Genomic DNA, 24417 nt, shown 5'->3' on the forward strand with positions numbered 1-24417 from the left:
TTTCAAGATTCGAGGGGATTAATGAAGGGTCATGAAGCAAAGGTACTACTTTTCTATAAAATGCAGTTGACTCAGTTCTTTTTGTCGGCTAATATTGGTTTTCTTTTTGTTTTAATATTATCAGCTCTCTACTTAGCTCGTTACAGGGAAGTTTTTCAGAAAGCCGATGCTTAAGCAGTAATTTAGTTCAATTTGGGATGAAAGTAAAGTTTTAGAAAATCATTGTAATTAGAATTTGATTCTTTTTGTTTTTTCATTCTTTAGAGATGGACCATGACAACCCAGAGTTAGATTGGAGCTGATGAACTGAAATATAATGATTTTTATGTTATTGGTGTAATGTTTCTAGAATAGGCATTCAATCCATTAAAAGCCAGGAACACGAACAATGTTATGGAGCTTCATATTTGGTTGTAGAGCTGATGTGAGTATAACAGACTTTGAGAAGCCGACACCTATTATACCCTCAGTCACCAAGCAATATTCTACAAGCCAACGCCAACTATGGCCTTCACCCACCTGGTAATATTCCATATATATACCTTAATCCGTCGATTCAGTGGTTACCCCTTTCATCACTGATCAACACCTACGATCAACGAGAGCATCAATATTAGATCATAAGTCTAAGAAGAGCTCAGACTCAAACAGCTTGTCTTTTATGTGGAGTGCCAGATGAGATTTTAATCACTCTATAATTTTTTTACTCACAAACATTTGCAGAGCACGTGTGCAAATGGAGAATTTTATTGGATAATATATTTTCAATCATGGTTTATCTTTTGGTTTCTCTTGTGTCATTTAATTTTTTTAAGAAGAAATTTTCTATTGCGCATAGAATGTAATAGTTTTTAATAGTTATTTTAAAATTGAGAATATAATTGTGCTTGGCGGAAAGTTGAAAAAAAAAATGTTTGCGTAGAAAATAAGAAATGGGATGAAATTTTGTCTTGGGAACATAGTGATAGATTTTTGTTACAGATGGTGGGTCTGGATTTTTGAGTTGCTGAATTTTGGGATTATTAAATGCGACTGTGTATGCATGAGGAACTGCAGATTATTTGAAAGAAGGTATTAATCTGAATATGATCCTTTTTTTTCCCCGTAAACAGTAAAATCATTGTCATTGCAGTGCATTCTCCTACACAAACCGGTATACTTTCATCCCAAACCAGAATACTTGTTTCTTTTACCTGCTTTGGCTCTTCCTTTTAGCTTTGATTTGATATTCCTTGTTGGCAGCATCCTGAGATCAAGCAATTCAATCTTCTAAAAATTAACCTTACATGATTGGCTTGATGTGGAGTTAAGAGTGAAAGAAGTGAGTATTTCATGGTCGATCGGACCACAATTACTGACTTGGTGGTGGAGCAATCTCTTCAACATGTGGAATTTGTGGTGAGGTTGAGAATGGAGGTGAATTAAAGAATGATTTTGGAAGAAAGGACTTAGGAGGAGGTGTTAAACATGGACACATCAGTGGAGGCTGGCTAGGTGAAACCTTAATCGTGGTCGGTGGTGGCGGAGATGGTGTTACACAACCTGGTGGCGGTGGTGATGATGGTGGCAGTGGCGGATGGTTAGGGGGTGATGGAGGTGGGGGAAATAAGAGAGGAGGTGGAGAAAATAAGGGCTGTGGTGGTGGGCATTTCTGGCAGGGAATTGCAGGCGGTGGTGGTGGGCAAGGTAAACGTGGAGGAGAAAAAGGCGGTGGTGGTGGGCAAGGTAAACGTGGAGGAGAAAAAGGCGGTGGTGGAGAATAAATTGGCTGTGGAGATGATGGAGCTGGTGGTGGAGAGGTAGCACAGTTGAAACTGCTACAGTTGACCCTCTGAGACAAGAACTTCTTACACTCGATCTCTGATCTTTGCATTGGCCTTCCTCTTAAACAATTCTTTCTGTCATCAAATTTAGTTGATTTCAAGCAAGCTGGTGCCTCAGCCGAGAAAAAGTTGTGATTGAATGAAAAAGTTGCTAAATTTGGGAGTGAACATATCCTGGTGGAGATTGTCCCCGACATCATGTTATGCGCCACATTCAGTTGCTCCAAGCTCGTCATATCTCCTATGCTTTCAGGCAACGGCCCCATTATTCGGTTTCGGCTCAAATCTAGCACAGTCAAGTTCTTCAGCTTTCCAATCTCGCATGGAAAACATGACGAAAGACCGGTGTTCCTAAGAATAAGTTCTTGCAGAGTTCTTGCCATCCGGCCTAAACTTACTGGTACACATCCCTCAAGCTTATTGTTGGCCATTACGAGGACAGAGACAGGGGAGTTACCAATATTATCAGGTAGTGATGAAAAAAATTTATTGTTGTTTACAAGAATGGCATCAAATTCTTTCTCAAATAGTTTATATGGGAGCTCGCCTTCAAATTCATTGTACCGAATGTCAAGATACTTCAGGGTCGGCAACTGGAGAAGAAGGTCGGGAAACTTACCCGAGAAGCGGTTGTTACTGAGATCTATCTCAAAAAGTAGCTTCAAATTCAAGAAACTCTGTGGAATGGTACCACAAAAACGGTTAGAATTGACATGAAACAATGCAATATCGTAAAGCAGTCCGAGTTCATGGGAGAGGTGCCCTGCAATGTCACCGTGGGTAATATCGATTCCAGAAACCGTACGTTGAAAAGGGTCATCAGGTGCTGGCCAACAGAACACACCGGTGTAGTTACACACATCAGATCCAACCCAATTAGCAGTTACGTTATTTGGATCAGATATCATGGATTCTTTCCAAGATTGCAGTGCTATATAAGCATTCTTCATTCTTGAGTTCTCAAACTGTAGCCATGGCTGGATAGCTAGAGGGTCTCCGTTGTAGGACAAGAGCCGTCTATGGTTGTGAAAATGATCGTGGTCATCAAAACGTGCACGACGATCAGGTGAGAGATTTAGGTGATGTGTTGTGGAGTCATTGAGCTGAAGGCAAAATACGACGTACAAGGAAGCATGAATATGGAGAATCTTGTTCTTCATGACCAGTTTTCGATATTTTTTTCATTCAAATTGTCATGACTGGAACTTTTTTTTCTTTTTTGTGTTTAGGCTTATGGGATTTTGAGCTTAGAATTTCGAGGTGGAGTAGCCGAGTGTTTGATACAAGATTTTCAGTGAAGAAGTGACGCGGTTTTGCAGTTAGTAGACGGCACAAATGTAGCATGAAATTTACCCCTGGATAGTTATGTTTTGCAGTAGGCAGTTTGTTTAGATTAGCTATTTTCGCGTTTTCATAGTGAAATATGGCTATATTAGGGGGTAAAGGTGTAGAATTGAACTTTTCTAAAGATGGTGTATATATTTATTTGATTTTTATTCTCCTGTAAAATACCCAAAAATCTTCAGAAAACTCGTATAGCAAATTTTGTGTACAATTATTAGTTTATTTCTCAAATGCTGAAAATTACTTTTTTGACAAAAAAAATATTAATTTCGACATAATAGGCATTTCTGTCAACAAATAAATCCCAGGTAAAAAAATGTCCAACTGGAGAATCACTCGAGCCTGAAACGAGTACATTATCTACAATCATATTATTTATTACTCCCATAATAAAAATTGAATCATTGTCATCCTTAAATAATTTTGATGGGTATAGTTATCTTAACGCTGAATCGTTTAGCTTTACAAATTGAACATGTATAAAAGCTTTTCTATAAACATTATTTCTCCAGTATTATTCACAGATATCATGTGTAATAAGGTTTAATAAATGCTCATTCTGTCTCTGATTATGATTTGTCGCAACAATTTCAATACAATAAATCCAGTTTTTGAATTTGCTTCCCGAAACAGAAATAAGCTCTGTGTTGAGTCTAATTGATGAATGTGCAAACTGAACATTTAGAAAAACTGACATAAACTATCTCCTTGTCCCGACTGCTCCTCCGAGTTCACTGAGTGAGTTGGCATGTAGGAGTATCTCTATCCTCTTACTTCTGCTCTTCAAAGCATCCCAAACAAAAGGGACATGCAGAAATGGGAAAGAAACCAACCAGAAGCGTGAGGTTCTGCATAATAATAAATGAGAAACTAGAAATCCACTTTTAGTTTTTTGTCAATGCTTGAAAATGTTCTGTAAAATGCCTTGAAGTGTCTGTAAGCAATGTCCACGTCTTCTTTTCCACAGATTTCCCTCACACTGAAGATAAAGATAGGAAAGCAAATGGGAATATGAATACAAAAGAGTAATGCATGATAAACACGCAACATGGAGAACTTATTTAATGTGAAACAGATGTACGAATGCTGGATTATCAGCATTTAGACAAGATGGCTTATTGCTTGCATAGCGCTTAGCCTGCATAGGCCAACACAATGTGAAATATGCATTCCAGTTACTAACGTTCAAATGCTGACCTATGCATAGATAGCTGAGCTATACCACAATCAACAGTACGAATTCCAACTCCTGAAGCAAGGATGGGACCTATAGTCGATCCACATCCCATATCATTTCTCACAACAAATTCCTGCATAAACCAGGCACTACATTTAACAACTGCATTACCTTGATATTGAAAACAGTAGATATTAATTAGCGCACAAAAAAGTATGCAGATCAGCACACCATCCACATTCACTACTTTCTCCATTCCCCAGTCTTTTCCATCAACTACCAACAATTGTCCCCATTCCCGCCGTCGTGAGATTGTTCTATCCAGTTCAGGTTGAATTGAACTGTAGTCAGGTCTATCTCAGACAACTTGCTGATAGTAAACTCCAGCAAAAATTGTTCTCTCTCATGACACAAAAAACTACACATCTATTTTGCATCCCAAAATTGTTGAAAGAAAAATTGATGTTCTTAAATAATAATTTTCGCCCAGTGTTTCAACAATATTATTAAAATTATCTTGCAACCCAGAATGGAATTACATTTCAAAACAATTTTTTTCATGAAATCTATTAACACACTTAAAATGATAAGACACTGCAACATGAGTAATAAAATTGAACCATAACACTTGTAGAAAAAAAATTATATTGATCTATTCAAGAAACTAAATCATGTCAATACCATTTAGTTATTTTTAATATAATCTATATTATTTTTTAATTTAGTGCACATTGATTTTTTTCACTATCATTAATTATTGTTTAGTCTGACATTGAAATCGACACCAAAAGGAGGGATAACATTGACATAGAAAAACATGGTCTAATCTAATGCAAGAAATTTTAGTAGCTTGACCAAAAACAAAAATCTTTTTGGCAGCAAATAAAACTAGAAAGATTGAATAAGTATCAGTATAAGCTTCAGGAACCAGAAATAAATATCCAGAGGAAAGATATTGTACCAATTACAACTTTTTCAAGCCTAAAAACTTGGAGGACAATTTTGAACTTTTCTTGCTATAAATGAGAATTTATGGGGCTTTTGAGTCCAATTCAGGAGGTATAATGCAAATGAATTGCCAGACCAAGTTTGCCATAAAATGAAGTTAAAATTCTCTCAGGATGACTCGTCGTCATGAAAAACTAATGTCTCACTTAGAGGGCCTGTCGATACATATAAAATTTATAGAAAAAATTATTTTAGAGAAAAGCAATAGTATTTCAGTGTTAATCTTTCCACCGCATAGCTGTTTTGTAGAAATAGCAAGACTTAGAAAGCAATCACCTGAACAGGAAGATTATGAATTTTTGCAACTTCTCTGAAAAGAAAACCAGTGACTCCACTTGTAGCATATCGTTGGTTCGCATTATGCTTGATCACAAGACCCTTCTGCAAAACTGGCCGATGGTTTTCTTCATGCTTATCCACAAAATTGGGGTGGACTCCATGTGCCATGTCAGCAGATACTGAAAAAAGCGCAAATAGTTAACACATTTCAGATTAAAATTTAGTCAATCCAAATTCCATGTACAAACACCCAGAGGTAGAAAAGGGTATGACCATGGATCCCTTGCCCTAGTGGCAAGGATGAGGCCCCAAGACCCTAGTGGTATTGGGTTCAAATCCCACCGACTATGTGGTATGTTTAGTTAGTTATTTTAGGTTTAGGTAAATCCCCCACCCCTGTTGTATTAAAAGAAAAAAGAAAGAAAAAGAAAAGGCATATGAGCTCGGCTAAGTAAATACCCAACAACCCTTACATTGAGAACGAGTCAATTCAAATAGCCAAGACCAAGCACATGCATACATCAATTACCAAGTTAAACTACTAGCTGTCTAAATAGCAGGCATACCCACTTATTCAGATAATTAAAGATAGGCAACTGGACTTAAAAAAGAACCACTTATATTTGACAGGTTTCCATAGGCGAAGTAGTTATTTCACCACCACTATGAAGTTTCCTGACCATTTGTCAGTATCACAGCTATGTAAACATCTTACATATAAATGGATAAACGGGAAGGTGTTCTCATTTTTGAGTGTATGTTTCAATCATATATTAGCGAACTATTCCTTTCTTGAGAATGACCCCAACCAACAAACTAATCAACAACTCTGAAAATCCATTTCTTACAAAAAGGAGGTTGAGTCATGAGATATAAACATGTACTGGCTACAGAAAAATTTGAGTACCAAGAAATGAGTTACGAATTGCACGAGCAAAGCTGCATTCACCGACGGTCTGTTGACCTAAATTAGCACTTATTCGCTTCATAGCTTCAAACATAGTTGGTGCACCAGCACCCTGGTATGAATCCGAACCAACCTGTGAAACATTATTCCCATATCTGTCAACTTTTTTTTCTAATCTCACAATGAAATTTACAAAGCTCATTCTTTTGTTAAGGAACTGTATGAGATGGCAGGAAAATCATGTCTTCTGAGACACTAAATTAATACCAACAATTAAGTTTCATCCTCAGCACAAACAACATACAAGAAATATATTTATGGAGATCGACTCAATTTTTGGATCTTCAATTACTTGTGAGAAATTGAAAGTGGGTGTGCTATGGAAATCCTAGTGCATTCTCATTTAGATAAGATAAATGAAGTTGATTGGATTGTTTGTCCTAATTAATTTTGTCCATTGGGAACATACACATATAAATCTCTGTATAACTGTAGCAGTGAAGAAGTCCCTCTTTCTCATCTTTTGTTTTCAATCGAAGGCTAAGTAATGATTTATGCCCTGGGAGTAATATTCTATTAGACGTGTGAGACTGTTCTACTGTTATTGGAAACAACGTAAAAAATTTACAAATGAGGGGAACTTGTAGATTTTCAATGGATGGGGGAGCATTTGCAGTCACCTCTACCGTAATACCCGAAAACCGCGTAAATTACTTATCACAAATTTAAATCATAAAGGATTAATATTGGGTCATAACTGAGTTGGGATGCTTATGCATGTTGGTATGTCTGGTATCAAGGGACCACCATGAAGTTTGAATGATAGCTAATAAGATTGAAAAAAATCACTAACAAAAGATGCAAGGGATGAAAAGGTTCCTGCACCAGCATTTCAATATTTTGAGGATAATTTTCTTATATGATATTAGAATTGAGGGATGCAACAGGCCACATAAAGTAAAGAAGAGCTACAACATTCATATGAGCATTTTTGCAGATTTCACAGTGATTTGATTTGAAAAAGAGAACAAAAGTCTACAAAAGAGGCCAGAAATGAGTGGAAGATAACTTTGTATGAAAGTCAAAATCCGGCAGTAATATACCTCCTCATTGTCAAACAGAGCAACCATACGAATTTTGTGCTCGTTCTCTAGATCTTCAGGTGAGGCACAAGTATCGACGAGAGCTCTCAATGCACAAAAACTTGAAGCCAGATTATCCAATCTTCCAGAAAATATGAACTCATTATTAGCACCTCCAAGGCAGCTAGGTTGGGTATCACAGATATTTAACTCAATACTGGCTATATCTCGAACATGACATCCCAGCTCATGTGACAAGATCTAAAAAGTGAAATATGTGGAATATTATATCATGAAATGATTAAGTCATTGAAATATAATAATCATGAATTGTTACATTGCGGAAACATCCTACGCCATCAACTATGGTTACAAGATGAAAAGGCAATTTAGGTCTGAGGATGGTTTCCAATTATGTTCTCACAAAGGAATTTGATTAGATTTATTAGAGAAAGATGCATATATCCAAAAATATGATGGTATGCAACTAAATAATTGATTTAATTTCTCCTCCTAACATCCACTTTGTCAGCAGCAAGATTTAGAGCACACAAGTGTATAGGATTCTTCATCCGGTAAAGCAACAAGACACTCACATTAGGGAACAAAACGTTTTTTTATTAAATGCCTTAACTTTTTTTTCTATGATGAGATCGGATATCTGAACCATATAAGAATGACTGCAATAAGAATGCAATTTCAACTGCTAGAAACACCCTATTATAACTATGGTGTTTTCTTGGACTTTTTAGTGCTCAAAGTTCAAAAAGGTTTGAGAAAGCCGAAGGTGTAGTAGCTTTCTTTGTTGCAACAATGTCAAACATTTTGCTTGTTTTTTTAAACCCTCAATTAACTCAAAACGCCACTATGCTGAAAACCATCCCAATCTACTTAACCAATGCAGAGGAATCAGATATATGCCTGTATGAGCACTTGGTGATGAGCATCTTCTGATGGCAATGCACTACTTTTCTTGTTGAGATCAGGAGATGGATTGTCGGTTTCTGTAGCCAAGAGTGGAATGAGGTGAGTCTCAAGGTTCGGCTTAAAACCATCCGTATTTACATCCCTGACAACCAAAAGGCAACATAAAAACCAATTAATAAAGTAAATCAACAATTTGATTGAGAAAACCTAATCTCTACCTTGTTGGCCATCACCCTGATATACTGTCACAACTTATATAAATGGAAGCGAATATCCTTTGCTTGATGCTCAAGATTCAAGAGTTTAAAGAAAATTTTAAAAATCAAACCACATAATATCACGTGTCACAAATTGCACCAATTATTATTATTATTATTAAAAAACAATGAAGTCTTCATGAGGAGTAAGCATACATTGTATTTCCCAATATCATAAAGTCATCTTTGAACTAGAATAAATATTTAGCTTTAAAATAATAATTCGTGTTAAACGGTTAGGGCGAGAGCTCCAAATTCAACAACAAAAGTGGTAGGGCCGTGACAAGTTCGTTTCTCCACCAGTCTCCTCAAAATTCACTAAAATTGACTTCTCCAGTGCCATTGAGGCATACAACCAAACATAGATGATAGATTGATAACTAATGCTCATTCATGTAGTAGTAGATTTGAAATTATAAAGGATAAATATGCATTATTTTTTCTAACAATACAAATGGCATTTAATAAACACGAGTGGTCAGCAGATCTTTGACTTAATATCAAGAATCATAGAAACTTAATCAAGGCAGCAAAAAACTCTCAGAAAGGAATTCAAAGAAAAATGGCAAACAATGTACCTATTCAGATGAATGGCAAGAGTTGGAACTCGTAATAAAGGCCGCTTTATCTTGACAAGCTTGTGTGAAAAAGAACCATCATGATCTCTAACAATAACCCTTCCAGCTAGACTTAGATCTCTGTCAAACCAAGTGTGCCACAAACCACCACCATAAGTTTGAACATTGACCATAAGATATCCGGATTTAGATGATGCAGACTTTGGCTTCAGCTTGAGACATGGGCTATCTGTATGTGCAGCAATCACATGAAAACCGTTACCAACTGAAAACCTGCAAGACTAATTTATGAGTTCATTAATTCATATCACGGAAAAGTCAAATCCATATTTAATTTCTTTGTTCAAAGCCATGAAATGAAACCAGGAATACACTACTGATAGGACAATAATTTCTTAGATCAATTAAGAAAAACTGAGGAAGCTGATTTTGGAGAAGCTATGAGTAATTGAGAAATAAATTCTGCAGCCAATGGCCACTCTCGAATGACGAGAAATACTTTTCTACAAATAGTTAAGCGATCACTCAACTTAGGATGCACTTTACTCACTTTTTGCCAATGGCAAAGGCAACTAAAGAAGACATGTTCCGTGTAAAAAAATAGCGACCACCAGGCTTTAGTTCCCATTCTTCATTTTCATCCAGTGGACAAAATCCTGCTGCTACTAGCTGTCGTCTTGCTTCAGCTAAACATCATATAAAATGTACCAATGAATTGTATATCCTCAAAGAAATAGAGAAGTAAGATACTGTTATTTGTTACTTTCTCCTAAGCATGCCGATTATTGAGAAACAAAACATTCTTAATTTCTTTCCACAAGACACATCAAAATAGCGATTGGAATACAATTTAAAATAGTTTGCATAGAAATTATCAGGATCATCAGATAAAATTACAAGGATCATGTCATATGCTAACAAATTAAGATTCTTAATTGATTTCAGAAACTTTTTGGAAAGCCAAATTAGATTGAGACAACAGTTTACAAAAAAAGGCTTTGCAGATGACTTGGCACCAATTCCAGTCCATTGTTCTGAAATTCCCAGAGCCTTCAAAAGTATCTAATTACGAACTTAGTTCATGGATTTGCATTGCCCCTGCAAAATTGCAACAGGATACCTATTATGGAACAAATGGTTTTGAGCATTATTATTAATGAGAAGGATTCTATCTTTGATTTGGAACAAGTGTTGTTCAGCTAGTTCCCGAGTAAAGATTATTCATTTGGTGATAATAAACATTAGATTTCTTACCAGATGGATAGGATCAAAAGAAGAAATGAATGGTTAAAATTTAGGTAGTCCTTGGTGTTGTGCTATATGAGGAAAGTCTTAAATGAAGATATTAAAATTAGTTAAAATTTTGAAAAAAATGATGTGACAAGAAAGTGTAAGATATGTTATTTATTAACCATTGAAGTAGAAAAAAAATCTTGACCCATTTAAAGATCTCCTTACTCTCATACTTAATTACCATATGGTAATCGACATAAAATAAAATGCACAAAAAAGAGACATTTGGCCATGGTTATAACTTATAAAGTAGAAACCAAAAGCATTCACTTGAAAATGAGTCACAGAAACATGTGCATCTGCTATCCTTTGAATTTATAAATTGTCCGAATAAGTTTCATATATTGCAAGGGGGTATTTATACGGAGTATCCACAACCTATTGTAGAAAAAAAAAATATGGTCAATCAAAACAATCAAACAACTAATATTTTGATTCTAATACTTAAATACCATCTAAAAGGAAAATGTAATAATTCAGAATATTATGTACAAGTTAACTCTGCTCAATAGTTGGTGCATAGATATCATACATGCCCAACTTGGATAGTACTGTATAGAATAGCCCACTAAGAAGAACATAAACTATCATTCATCTATTTGATCTTGCGGATGATTTTTCAACCAGATAGGCAACTAAATTCAGACAGGCTACATAGTTGCGTGACGAACAGCATGGCATTCAGCTTCCGCGCTAGGCAATAAAACCATATTCTGTTTCTTGCTCTCCATGTCCCCAGATGGCCTAACAAATGCTACATATCCTAAAGCAATCTTTTTATTCAATCGAGATCAGACAAATTCTAAGTGAGTGTAACCAATAATATCCATATGAACATGTATAGAAATCATTATACTTAGCCAGGAGAAGACTTAAGATAACCCAAACTACGGTTCACTACGCTAACGTGTCTCACTCGCACATTTGGTTTGCTCATGAACTGACTCACAACACTAACAGTATACATACCGGTAGCATGAAACTGAGTCCATGACTCATTGAGGTAGTCCAGAAGATCCCCAATTATAGATTGGCTCGGTTCGGAAGCTGAAGTGCCGGTCTGCAAACAAGAATCCACACAATAAAAACGTAATAAAATCGAAACTGATAACAAAAGGACTCAGGTCACACCTCCAGCGTAGAGCGAATTGGTGTGGAGGAGAACTTTCGGAGATGAAAGTTTCCACAGCGGAGATTGGTGTTATTACCGGTGGCGGTGGTGAAGAAGGTTGAAGCATAATGCGGTAGCATATTTAGGATCGCAGTCGGCTTCATTAACGCCGATGGGCGGAGAAGATGGAAGCCAGCTACGGCAGCCATTTTTTGTCACCCTCTGTAATGCCAACAGAGAGATAATAATGCCTTATTTTTGTAACTCTGGGGGTGTTTGGGTTTGGGCTGACAAAAGTACATGGACTAGGACTTGGAGAGTATGGACCAAACTTGAGCCCACTTGAAGCCCAATAGGTCTATAAGCTTTGGGCCTGTTGGTAAAAGTGTTTTATTATTATTTAATTTTGAAAAAATGAAAAGATTGAAGGAAAAGAGCAGTGGAAGGGACGTAGGAGTTTAGGCGGGAGAGCTCCAAATTTCACCCCTTCAGTGAATCCGCTCGGTAAGCTAGGTTTTTTCCAACTTTCATATGATTTTCTCTGTTTTATTTCTGAAAGCTGCTTTCCTTAGTGTACCACGACCGAGCACCGCCGAAGTTTGGCGGCGATGGTCGGAGATGAGCGAAATGACGACGTAATGGTTGTATCGGAGCAATCGTCGGCGATTTTGGACGTCGATACGGAGAGGAAAAAGCTTCGTCAGCGCTGGGAGTTAGCATCGGTTCTCAACTTCCTCAAAGTAGTAAACGTCCTTTTTGTTTTACTTTTTTTAATGATTTTATGGTGATTGTTAGTATTTTTCCCTTCTTTTTGCTTTTCCTTTCATATATTTATTGTTTTTTGATTTGGGTATTAAGATATTTGCGTCCACATGAGTATTTAACGTTTTTATATATGGAACATTCAGGTTTTTAAGCCAATTATTGGCAATGATATGAAGATATCTGCTCAAGATATAGAAACCGCGCTTATCACACAGAATGAAACGCTTGCACAGCTTCATGTGATGCTGTTGAAGGTTTTTGTGGAACATTGTGTATAGAAACCGGCATTGTGGAACATTGTATATTGAATTCATGTTCTTTCTAGTTCTGCAAGTAGATGTTGATGCAAAATTTTACTTTTCAGGGAATTCTGCCATTGTCCAAGGGACTAAACAGCACTGATGTGTGGATTACTGTTCTCAGTAAGAAATTGGAAATGTGGTGGCCTTGGGTAGGTCAAACTTGGATTTCAAGAGATTTTTATGTACATTGTCATTAAATTATCATATATAGCCTTTTCTCTTGCATTTTATTGCAGGTTGCTGAAGGAGATTTTCCTTTCCGTGGAGCCAAAGGGTATTTATATCTTTCTTGTCAGTTTTATTGTCAACTCTACATTATCTGTAACTTAGCAATCGTTAACTCTTTTCCCATTCTATCTCTTTCATCCAATTCATGTTCAGGAATGCCATATCTATCTATAAGGAACTTGATCCAACAACTCGACTGCTTCTTCTTAAAGCTATTTGTGAAGTTCGAGCTGATGTATGGATCACACTTTTTTTCTCTGAATGCATTTTTTTGCTCCTTTTGTATTCTTAAAGTAGTTTCTGAGTGGATATTTTTTCATATAATGATACTTGTTGGGTAGTTTGGTTTTGTCCTATGAGTTCTGCGGAAAGATTTATTTAAGAATATAAATTTTATGTTTGATTTGGTTTTGAAGAAATAGAATTGTTAGTGCACATGTAAAATCATATAAAAATTAAAATTAAAATATTTATAAAAGTATAAAATATTGTATTTTGGACTTAAATATAATACTACAATAATAAAATATTTCTGAAAATTGATGAAAAGTTGAGTTGAAAATAATGATTATGTTGGAGTTAAAAAGATGAAAAATATATATTCGCTAAATAAAATGAAAATGAATAAGAGTGCTTATAAGTTCTTTTGATCTTATATTATCTCATGGTATTAATGCTACTGAACACACTTTATACCCAGCAACATGATGCTGTGTCTTATATCAATGAGACAATAAGAAGTGGTACTGAAGTTTCTACTTTTCGAAAGGAAAAGCTTGCAGGAGATGGAAATGGAATTGCATTCTGGTAACTTCTCTTGGAATTGTACTTTCGAAGAAGTCAATAATTGGGTAATTTTACATTTTTTTCCCACTACAGGTATGATGGAAATGAAATTATAGGTCATAGATTGTACAAAGAAGTCTGCTGCTTCGAAACCGAGCGAGTCAAAAGGAAGGGTGTCGTTCCAGCAATAATTTCTCTTTGGGAGACAATTGCTACTAACCTCGAAGAATTTCAAAATGTTGTGGTAAAACACTCTTACCATCACCAAAGATCCTCTTTACCGCAATTATATTTTACTTTTCTACTTTTGGATGGCAGGATGAATTTTCGTCTAGCAGAGTTCAATGGAAAGTTGCTTGTTCCGAGTCTATTAAAACTGATGTTATTCCTGTTCTAAAAAGGCATTTAAAGGTTGGAAATCCAAGTTCTGTCCAATTAACTTCGATTTATTTGCTCGAAGAAATGTATTCATCATTTGCATTTACACTATCTTTGTATTATTGTCGTTGACAGAAGAAACAAAGAGCTCTTCAGCTTCAAAGAGAACTGCTGAATGGTTTTCGAAATTCTGGAATAGCTCGTACTTGCCGCAATAACAGGCCTATTGATTATAGATTTGGTATGATAATTGCATATATCACCAACTGGTAAAAGCTGCTTTACTGCTAAGGGTGTTATCTTTATTTTATGCAGATAATTATGATAAAGCCATTAAAGAGGCCATACAGTTCGCCAAGTAAAGTCGCTCAACTTTTCTACTTTTATCTGTTTTCTCATTTGTTAGCATTCTGTTACGATTCTCTTAACAAGAAATGTTATATCTCTATGCATCAACATTCTGAATGCTATCTTGAACTTGGGAGTTGTCGGTTGAAATTTTTAAGTTTGAATTATTTTTGGTGACTGATATTCAGGGAAAATGATGAATAGTCACCGAATTTTGCAACATTCGGTTGTTAAACGTTCACATATTTTTTGTTACTTTTTTGAGCTGTAATCAACTCCCATCATCTTACGTTGTCGTGCTTATTTCTTTACATATGTTAGCAAACGGAAGACAACTGAAGAACAAAAATCTGAAGAGAACAGCCAGAGAGCGAAAAAGATAGCAACCACCTCAGATGGAGCTATCAATTCATATTCAAACTCAAGAAACAGTGAATCCACCAATAATGATTTCGAGAGAAGCAGTTGTCCATCAAGCAACAGCACTGATGATTCAAGTCAAGATGAGCATAGCAGTGCAGGGGAAGATGGTAACAATGCAAAAGGTGATGTAAATCAGGGAAGACAAACTCTCTCCCTGAAACAGGGTATGAAAATAGCCCACAGGTCCGAACAATTGCGTTTCAGCAAGAGACTAGCTGGAATTCCAGGTCATACGCTTCAAGAAAGTATGATATTAGGTGCTAAGAACAGGTTAAGGCAAAGGCCCTCGATCAATACTGCTGTCGACTCCGTGGTTCCTGATTCAGAGGAGGAAGATTCATCAAGAGACACAAACTGAGCACTCGTTATCTAATGGAGATTAAAAGTTTTGTACACGTTGGAGTTTGCTGCAACTGAAGATTGAATCAAGTTTTTTATGTGGCCATTCAAAATTGACACCAATATATAGTGATTCAAATCTGTTCCTATTGGAGTTTAAACCCGAATTATGTCTGTACCTGTAATGCTATGCTGTTAGGATGATAACACAGCACTACTATGAAGCAAACTTAATTAAAATGGCACTAATTTTACCAAGAATTATGATTGACATTCGCATTGTAATTTAATTTTTTTGGTCATGACACTTGACGTGCTATATGCTTATGGTGTTTTTTCACAGGCTGAGTGATAGCAATTTTGATATTTTAGAGAGACCTAAAATTTTATTTTTTCCGGCAATATTTCTTTAATTAAGTAATGATGATATAAATCCATAAATTTTTTAATTCAAAATCATTGACATTAAATAAGTGGAAATAAATGGTGGGACTACTGTTGGTTTAACGATGAAAGGAAATGTAGGCGAAATTTGTAAATAAACCTTTAAGTGAATATAAAAATTACATTGTATAATTGTCACACACGTCAGGATGGCCGAGTGGTCTAAGGCGCCAGACTCAAGTTCTGGTCCTCTAACGAGGGCGTGGGTTCAAATCCCACTTCTGACATTTACTATATACCAAGCATTTTGCATGTTTTTTTAAATTTCTGTGTGCTTTTGATCAAAAGTTTTTTATTTTATTTTCATGATAAATGTTTGAAAAGGGTTGTTGTCACGTGAGCTTATTTTGATTAATTCATTTGTAATTACAATCAAGAACAACTGCTTTTGGAGTAAATTTTTTACCGAATACTGATGAACAATCTTCGCTTAAGGAATTGTGGTGCTAGGTAAATACATCTTTGACAAATGTCCAATAAGGGTGGGGGTTCTTGCATTTTAGTTCTCGTGATTATGTGGATTTACTGGTAGGTGGTGTTCTTGTTGGGGTGTAGAGTATTTGATTGAAAAATGAATGCATCCCCTGAAAAGGGATTTCTGAATGAGGCGAAACTCTACATTTTTTTAGTATCAGAACCAAGAAAATTTTCCGTAATCACTCGTACCACTGAAATTTAAGCAATCAAATGCAGCGAGGTAGGATTTTCTTCATAAGAGAAAAGCATAATTTGACAAATGTCCTGAGAAAATGCTCGCAAAACTTGTTATATTACTACAATGCAGTGGAAACTGGAAAACATGTGCTGTAAGAGTGGAGTTTACAGGTATCCAGTTGTGGGGATTTCGATCACGAAATGTGGAAGAATCTTTGAAGCCCCGAGAGTGTTTTATAGAAATTTCCGTGACTTGGAATCCTATGATTGCAGGAAATGCCCTGTTTGAAGGTCCCTGTGATAACTGACGTCTTATTTTGTTCAGGGGAATGCAAGAGGCTAGAGAAGTGCCCGATGAATTTGCCGATTCAGGCATGATAAAGGGTCGTCACTGGTTGGAGGTACTGGAGCGGGAAGACAGATTCACACCTTTTTTCCATCGGGCAAGCATATCATATTTCATCTCACAAGATTCTATCAGGCCCCTTGTTTATCTGCATGCTTATTTTGGATACTCATCTCAAGCAGCGAAAGCGTTCATCTAATGAAAACAAAGAGGGGTGGGTGGTTTCTTGGAGTGCACTATTACCAGGTTATGCTAAAGATGGAAACTCATCAGAGGCTATGAAATTGTTCGTACAGATCATTAGGGAAACGTACTTGTGTATCAAAAAAGCACTATAAGTGTATTGAATTCCTATGCATATATATACTATAACGCAGTGTTTGGTTGGAGGGATTAGGTTGGTTTATAGTTTTTTAACCCACATAATCTCATGTTTGGTACGTTTTTTATTTAATCAAGTCAATCCCTCCTATGAATGATTAGGTTATATTAACTGAGATAAAATAATCACTCCCCACCCCATAGGATTATTTATTCAACTTTTGATCCTTCCTATTTTTCTAATTTTACCCTTCTCCTATATCCAAACTCACTACCACTTCCCACCACGACCGCCGCCGACTTCCGGCCGATCTTCGCCGGCAACCGCCGAGAACCAGCCGACGTCGGCATACCGCAGCCGCAGCCGCCGCTGACTGCCGGCCGCACCGACGTTGCCGAACCGTCTCCGCTGCCGGATCGGCCGCCGGACCGCCGCCGCGGAGTGGAAGAAGAAAGAGCAATTTTGTCCTTTCATCAAAAAATTCAAAATTATCCTACACTTGAAAATCTTACCAAACATAATATTATTTTACACCATATATTACATTTTTACGACAATCATTTTTTTTATCATTTACATACTAATCATTAGTTTATTTTATCCTATAACCAAACGCAGCCTAAGTGTATTCAATTCCTATGCGTAACATATTTTTCCTATTTTATTTTAGTGGATCGTGGGTGGCATTTGTGTTGCTGATCATATTATTTTGGGCGTCTTTCTGATTTCTCTCTAGAGTGCATCCAGAGCTCCCATATCACGAGCAAATGCCAAGAATCTTGTCAAGCATTACTACGTGTGGTTGATGTCCTTGTTCAAATGGAGAGAAGGATCGTGGATTACGTTTTTTTGTCTCGACACATTCACCGATTGCAGATGTTGGCAGAGCGTCGGTTCTAGGGAAATGATGAAACTTAATGGATTGAGAAAGGTGCAGGATGAAGTTGGATAAAGATTAATAACGGGCCGGGGTGCACTTGCTCTTTAAAATTACAAGTTGGCAGATCAAAATCCATTGTGCCTCCCCCCAGGCTAGCTCTTAAAGTCCTGATTCCACACCCCATGGCAGAGAAAATTGGAATGGAAGACGAAGAATGATATATGCACACCTAGGATGACTCGATTATAGCATCGAATCTCATGTATTTGATGAGAATGCAATACCATTAAACTAATTGATTTGCTACAACAAAACTAGGATGTGAATTGATAGTCCATTAATCGAGAAACATACATTTTTACTCATATTTGAGTACACTCGTTTAAGACCAAAAAGAATTTTTCAAACCATGTGGTTACATTGAATTTCGGTAATTTTCTTTGTTCTGAAAATGTCAGATCAAAACTCTTATCACCGTGTATCTCAATTTCAACCAACTTTTTCCCATTTCGCAGTCTACTGAAAAAGTCTTTCTCTTCGCTTATCGGTCCACAAAATCTCGCAGATAGAGTTCCAAACGACTAAACATCAGATATTATTGGGATGTGGCGTCTCTAAAGAAGGGATGATCTAGAGCTTGCCGGGCTGTGAGGCGTTCAGATGGATCAAACTTTAGTAAGCCATGTAACAAGTTGACAAGTGAGGATCTTGTAGAATCAACATGCCTTGAGACAAGATTCTGCATTTTTAAGCAAACGAGTAAGAAATAAATAACGAGCAAGTTGTACGAAATATGGCCATTCACAATGTAGCGTCATTCTGTAACGAGATGAAGTCGTTTATTTAATATTCTTTGGCATGCCATAGGTAGGTAGGTGTTGTTTACAGTTGAGCGAGTCCAGTAGAGGTTTCACCAGGTAAAACGGAATAAGAGAGAACGTGGGAAGAACAAGAAAGAGACTTGCAACCTTCAGGTGGTCCAGCTTCTTTACCGCTCGAATGCTTTCCCTGGAAACTGCTCCTTCAGGCCAATTAAGCCTAGTTCGCTTGAATAAATTTTCAGTATTTCTGGCCATAATAGAATAAACAAAAAACCCTATCATCCTTTCTTTCATAAGGGGAGTTTCTTCCTTCTATAATAAAGGATGGGATTAGAAATAATTAATTTAGATGCACCTACATGGGAATCAAAGTACTTACACATTAAACTGCCCCAAAAACTTGAGGAACAAAACTACCATCACCAAAAAACCCTACAGATCACATAATCAAAGCGGCAACAGGAGGACTTACCTTGCTCTTAGTATCATATGCTCTGGAAGGGTTCCCAAAACCCTCTCCATCATAGCCAAATGCTCCAAGTTGTCATGAGTTTGAAAAAGTGTTTCGCCCTGAAAAAATTGTTCTTCAACCTTTTCAGTATTCCCAATATTTATATATGTATATATGCTATATATATATATATGCATGTGTGAGCATGACTGAATGTGCAGATATCTTTCTATCTATGTGAGTGTATGCGATGCTGATTGAGAGGAGTCACTTGAAGAAGGAAAATAAGATCTAACCGAGCAAAGTTCTACAAGTATGCAACCAACACTCCACATATCACAAGGATATGTCCATCCTAAACCTGAAGTGAAAACCAGAACCAAAATAAGTCGGTATTCTCATACAGATGTCTAACAAAACTATTGCCACAACACAAGATAAAAAAAGGATGCTTACAACCCTTAAAAGAAGCATGTATTCTACTCCAAGCATTACAGCACCTTCAATCCATTTTTACATAATAAATAAATGAAAAAAATTTCATCGATATTTAATCCCTCTAGTCTTAACCATGTACAAGAAAGGGCACGATATAGAAAATGCCTCCACGTATTGAAACTCTCAACCGAATATCTATTGCCCTTGGTTCCTAAGTTACATGCGAGTTTTGTATAAAATGGTAGCAGCATTCCTCAACTGCTAGTGTCTTCCTTGTTTTTAAGGTTGTACTCAGAAAGGAGTGGCGTGAAAGCAAATCCTCGCACAATCCAACGTATTCGTACCATGCATTAAAAGCAGTAAGGTCGTGGCACTATATGGTATGGTTTTAGAACTCAAAAAATTAAGCACTTCTTATCTTTCACCAATTAAGTATTAGTCTCAGTATGTTCAAGGAATCACATACACCAAATATGAACGTACAACAAAGGCACATCCAAATCATTGAGGATTATAAAATAAAAAATGTAGATTGGGATAAGTATAAGTGTAGCTAATATCATCATGTTTCATCAACCGTATAGCAAAGGATTATCCCACGTCTGTATCAGGTTGAAACCATATAGCAATGAAAAAAATGATTCTCCTACATGTTCTAATTTTTCCTTTCCCTGACCAATAGTACAAGTAGTTAACGGCCTTGGCATACCCCAGAGCTGAAATCTAAAAGATTATTGACGGTTGGAAACACAAATATGAAGTGAAAAACATGAGAAGAAAAGGTGGATATCTCTGACAATAATAACTAGTTACCTAGAATGACCTCAGGTGCCCTGTAATGCCTTGTCGAAACAATGGAGCTATGTATCCGATTATCATAAGCAGTACTGCCAAAGTCAATCAGCTTAATCGCACTTGACTTTGGCACGCATCTGAAATTTGTTTCATCTGATATCTTCTGTACCATCCAAAAACTTTATAAGTGTGACGAAGTCCATGTCCATCAAGATATGGTTTTCCAACTATAGAGATATAAATACCTTGGAGACAGGAAGAATCACAAATTCAGAAGATACGAGAAGTATATTTTCTGGCTTCAGATCAGTGTGGATTAACCATAAATCATGCATATCTGTTTGAAATATTAATAACATGACACAGAAGTCCAAAAAGGACCATGTTAGACGTAGAATTAAGTGTCTGTGCGAAAACAGAACAACCAATACAGATCTGAATAGTTTTATAAACCAGATGAATATGCAAAAAGGGATAAAGCAAGGCCAAGGACAATCCACACACATGATACAGATTCCAAAAGCTGGCGTCCAAACTCCCGAACAAGATCCACAGGAAAGGGGGAATATTTATTTCTCTTTAGAAAATCAAATAAACTTGGTCCAAGCTTCTCAAACACCTGAAGCCATTGAAATGCATTCAAAGGAAGTTTTCTGTCAATCTATCACATGGATATTCACATTTACCAATCAACTCAAGCCCACACAAGCAGTAAAGACATCCACAAAGCTCATACGTAATACACAAGACAGGCTCACAATCACATAATATGCGAAGGAAAAGAGATAGAAAAGAATAGTGATATACTAAACTTTCTATGCGCAGATATGGTATTCTTATGGAGTTTGAATAGCTGAAGAAAACACAAGTGCCAACAATGAATTTTTACAGAGATACTTACTATACACATATGATTGCGATGATCAAACCAATCTAGCATCCTCACGCAGCTGCAAAATAAAGCAGTTGAAATAAATATAAAGAGAAGGTACAAATAACAAGCAGAAACTTGCTAACAGAAGCAACTCACTGTGAATCGCCTTTATCGTTTTCAGTAAGTCGTTGAAGCACATCAATCTCGACCCTTGCTGCGTCACGATATTTGGCCGTGCTTTTGACTACTTTGATAGCCACATACTCCCGTATTTCCCGGTCCCAACATTCCAACACTCGACCAAATGTGCCTACAGCACTAGCAACTTGCTAATATGGTACAAGAACAAAGAATATACATATCAGCAGGCACAATTGCACATGACCGCTAACCTTCACCCATCTTTCCAAGTATCTTATCTGTGCAATAGAAGGCAGAGCAAGGTTCCAAAGATCAGCTTTGATAGATTGGACTACTAAATTATTATCATCACTATATAAAGACGGATAGATACCAACAACAGGAAAAAAACAAATAACTTCTTAGAATGGGAAACAGATGAATACCATGGAAACCTCTATTCAACAAAAGCAGATTATTTCAATAAAGAATGACCTTTTGTTTTAAATAGAGTCTGTTCATCTCTAAATTCATGCACTTTTACTATGACGTTTATTATAATGCAAAGAACTGTCATGTGATGAGCATCGTTAAATTACATGTTATAATGAGATGTTATAACGGACGTCAATGATTGAAAAAATAGATGACAGATGTAAAAAATACCTAGCACCTGGATAGATGAATTTTCCCATTCTAAAAAAACTAGAAGATAAATAGAATATATTTAGCAGGAACTGAGTCCTACTTTAACTTGTTCTGGACTTTGTAAATTAAATGCAACTCAAATACAGTGTCAAGAATCCATCAAAAGAATGTGCGAAACGCAATCCAACTTGATGAAAGCATCTATATTGGGAATAATGACCCCGACCCGAACCCCCACCCCCAACAACAAAAAAGCTCCGCCTGTCAATGAAATCGTAGTAGGCAACGCAATATAAACAAGAATTTCATGCCAAACTAGAAATTTCCGACTGAAATTCAAACAGGCTTACATCTAGAAGTGAGATTTTCGCCAAGGATGAACACGTAATGCCCATCACGATCATCTTCTCTCTTTCGTGGTGTAACATGGCGACGCAGAAAAGGAGTAACACGGAGCTTTGCAGCATAATCCTGACCATCCCATCGCCCATTCTGCTAAATACAACCCAAGAACTCTCATAATTTTCACAATTATAGAAGCAACCTGAACCCTAGATATTTTTCGACCAAAAAAATAAACTTGGCAACCACCTCATGCTCATGCAATCTCGACGGGGCAATCCCTCCAGCTAAACGTCGCCGTTTCTTATATCTCGCCTCTCTTTCCTCCGCCATAAGTCCGCTCCTCTGATTCAGTACGGTAATACGAGCGTATCTATAGTAATTTCGAGAAATTGGATTGATATGCAATTCAAAAAAAACCCAAAAAAAAAACTGGATGAAAATTATAAACAAGATACAGAAAATTTCGTCTTTCCTAATTGACAGGATGATCAACTGATCTAGGGCAAAAATTTTGGGGGTAAACGGACGAGCAACTCAACGAGGACACTCCGTTCTTGGAGATTCTACTGATTTTTGGAATTTTTTTTAATTTCACTGTTAATTATTAAATTTTAAATGTCAATAAATTCTATTCCCCTTTGATTATATATTTTTCTTTCTCATATTCTTATTTTCAAGCTTATTTGTATTTTTTTATTACTTTATTAATATATTTTTATTAATTAAATCTTGAAAAACATGACATCATTTGTTAATAAAATAAATAAAGATAAAATATAAAGTTTGTATATAAATTTTTTTTTTTTAATAATTTCTTAATTTATATAAAAACCGACAAATCTAGATATTTGAGACAAAATATAATATTTCACGCTTATTTCAATATTCGAAATTATGTCATGTATCTTTTTTATTAAAATGAGATTGGAGTTAATTGTTGATTAAAGACGTAGCAGTCAAAACGGATTAGACCATTGAATCAGTTTGTTCGTCATATAAAATTGATGCGTTGAGTTAACAGTATCCTCACTTTTCAAAATGGGGTGTAGCCCCATCCTGCCAAATCTAACAATATTGTAATAAGAAATGTGATGGACTTGTTTCATGTCTGCTAGAATTTTCATAAACAAATCTAACATCCATTGGACCCATTAGATCAATGTACAAGAGTCCAAGACACCGTGTTGTCCCAAAGTGTTGCAACACCGGGTGTGCAATTCGGGTTTGCTTACCTTTCTGACACGGTCCACAGACATAATCATTACCTGAACTCAAATTTGTCATACCTCTTATATCATCAAACTTACACAGATTCTTTAAAGTCTTGAAGCTCACATGTCCCAGTTTTTTTATGTCAGATGTCTATATCACTCACCTTGCCATTACGGCAATCATCACCTTTTCCTAGCTGATAGCAATTGTCAGTAGATCAAGTACTTGACATTACACAAACACTGACATCATTAAAAACTTCACAATTATTTTTATTGAACCTGACATGTAAATAATCATCACAGAGTTGACTTATGTTTATTAAGTTCGAATTAAGTCCTTCAACGTATAAAACATTATGAAGTTCAGGAAGCCCATCAACATTCAGGGTTTCTTTGCCTACAATTCTTCTTTTGGCACCACTACACGCACACTTTTTACTTCAACATAATATGTGAGGTGTTCTTTGGATCCAGTCATGTGGCGTGAGCACCCACTGTCAAAGTATCATGTTCCTGCAATGTTAGTTTTTAAAGAAGTATAAATGACATTGCATCGAATAACAGGTTTGGGTATCCATATTTTCTTTGCGGAAGAAATTTTGACTTTTGTGTTGTGCTTGGTGTTGTGCAACACCCGATTTGATTCCCAATTCATGTAGTCATTTCTTAGTTTGTAGCAGAAAGGTTTGATGTGCCCAGACTTATGACAG

The 24417-nt window shown here is 36.4% G+C and overlaps 4 protein-coding genes and 1 non-coding gene across 11 annotated transcripts; 2 read left to right on the plus strand and 3 right to left on the minus strand.

Annotated features, from left to right (window-relative positions):
• Positions 1–1351: 1351 nt before the first annotated feature.
• Positions 1352–3363, minus strand: LOC140990131 (leucine-rich repeat extensin-like protein 7). The gene has a single exon (XM_073459712.1). The coding sequence runs from the start codon at positions 2981–2983 to the stop codon at positions 1352–1354; it is 1632 nt and encodes a 543-aa protein (XP_073315813.1). The 5' UTR covers positions 2984–3363.
• A 280-nt stretch (positions 3364–3643) lies between these two features.
• LOC140989801 (probable aspartyl aminopeptidase) lies at positions 3644–12029 on the minus strand. 4 transcript variants are annotated; one of them, XM_073459219.1, is made up of 10 exons: positions 11807–12029; positions 11645–11735; positions 9933–10068; positions 9383–9655; positions 8542–8689; positions 7642–7881; positions 6539–6671; positions 5629–5810; positions 4390–4477; positions 3644–4146 (listed from the first exon to the last, which is right to left on the minus strand). In XM_073459219.1, exons 1-10 carry the CDS (start codon positions 11993–11995, stop codon positions 4142–4144), a joined length of 1485 nt encoding a protein of 494 aa, XP_073315320.1. In that variant the 5' UTR covers positions 11996–12029; the 3' UTR covers positions 3644–4141. The 4 variants fall into 4 exon arrangements, with proteins under 4 accessions (XP_073315320.1, XP_073315319.1, XP_073315321.1 ...); XM_073459218.1 differs by having other exon boundaries at positions 4365–4477; XM_073459220.1 differs by lacking the exon at positions 9933–10068 and having other exon boundaries at positions 4365–4477; positions 9383–9611.
• Positions 12030–12203: 174 nt separating this feature from the next.
• Positions 12204–15626, plus strand: LOC140989532 (DDT domain-containing protein DDR4). 2 transcript variants are annotated; one of them, XM_073458757.1, is made up of 12 exons: positions 12204–12290; positions 12359–12526; positions 12695–12805; positions 12916–13002; positions 13090–13127; positions 13235–13316; positions 13782–13888; positions 13961–14111; positions 14186–14278; positions 14381–14486; positions 14561–14603; positions 14915–15626. In XM_073458757.1, the coding sequence occupies exons 2-12, from the start codon at positions 12395–12397 to the stop codon at positions 15372–15374; spliced, it is 1410 nt and encodes a 469-aa protein (XP_073314858.1). In that variant the 5' UTR covers positions 12204–12290; positions 12359–12394; the 3' UTR covers positions 15375–15626. The 2 variants fall into 2 exon arrangements, with proteins under 2 accessions (XP_073314858.1, XP_073314859.1); XM_073458758.1 differs by having other exon boundaries at positions 13961–14105.
• A 316-nt stretch (positions 15627–15942) lies between these two features.
• Positions 15943–16026, plus strand: TRNAL-CAA (transfer RNA leucine (anticodon CAA)). Its single transcript has one exon. It is a non-coding gene; the product is annotated as a tRNA-Leu (tRNA).
• A 2290-nt stretch (positions 16027–18316) lies between these two features.
• On the minus strand, positions 18317–22955 carry LOC140989879 (serine/threonine-protein kinase AFC3). Of its 3 annotated transcripts, XM_073459376.1 has the most exons (12): positions 22740–22955; positions 22499–22640; positions 21773–21799; positions 21537–21690; positions 21408–21456; positions 21011–21125; positions 20752–20843; positions 20525–20669; positions 19570–19634; positions 19295–19392; positions 18970–19069; positions 18317–18740 (listed from the first exon to the last, which is right to left on the minus strand). In XM_073459376.1, exons 1-12 carry the CDS (start codon positions 22821–22823, stop codon positions 18597–18599), a joined length of 1215 nt encoding a protein of 404 aa, XP_073315477.1. In that variant the 5' UTR covers positions 22824–22955; the 3' UTR covers positions 18317–18596. The 3 variants fall into 3 exon arrangements, with proteins under 3 accessions (XP_073315477.1, XP_073315478.1, XP_073315479.1); XM_073459377.1 differs by lacking the exon at positions 18970–19069; XM_073459378.1 differs by lacking the exons at positions 21011–21125; positions 21773–21799; positions 22499–22640; positions 22740–22955 and having other exon boundaries at positions 21537–21767.
• Between the last annotated feature and the right edge of the window lie 1462 nt (positions 22956–24417).

The sequence above is a fragment of the Primulina huaijiensis genome, chromosome 12 (genome assembly GCF_012295235.1).
Source record: "Primulina huaijiensis isolate GDHJ02 chromosome 12, ASM1229523v2, whole genome shotgun sequence".
In the NCBI taxonomy this organism is placed as follows: domain Eukaryota; kingdom Viridiplantae; phylum Streptophyta; class Magnoliopsida; order Lamiales; family Gesneriaceae; genus Primulina; species Primulina huaijiensis.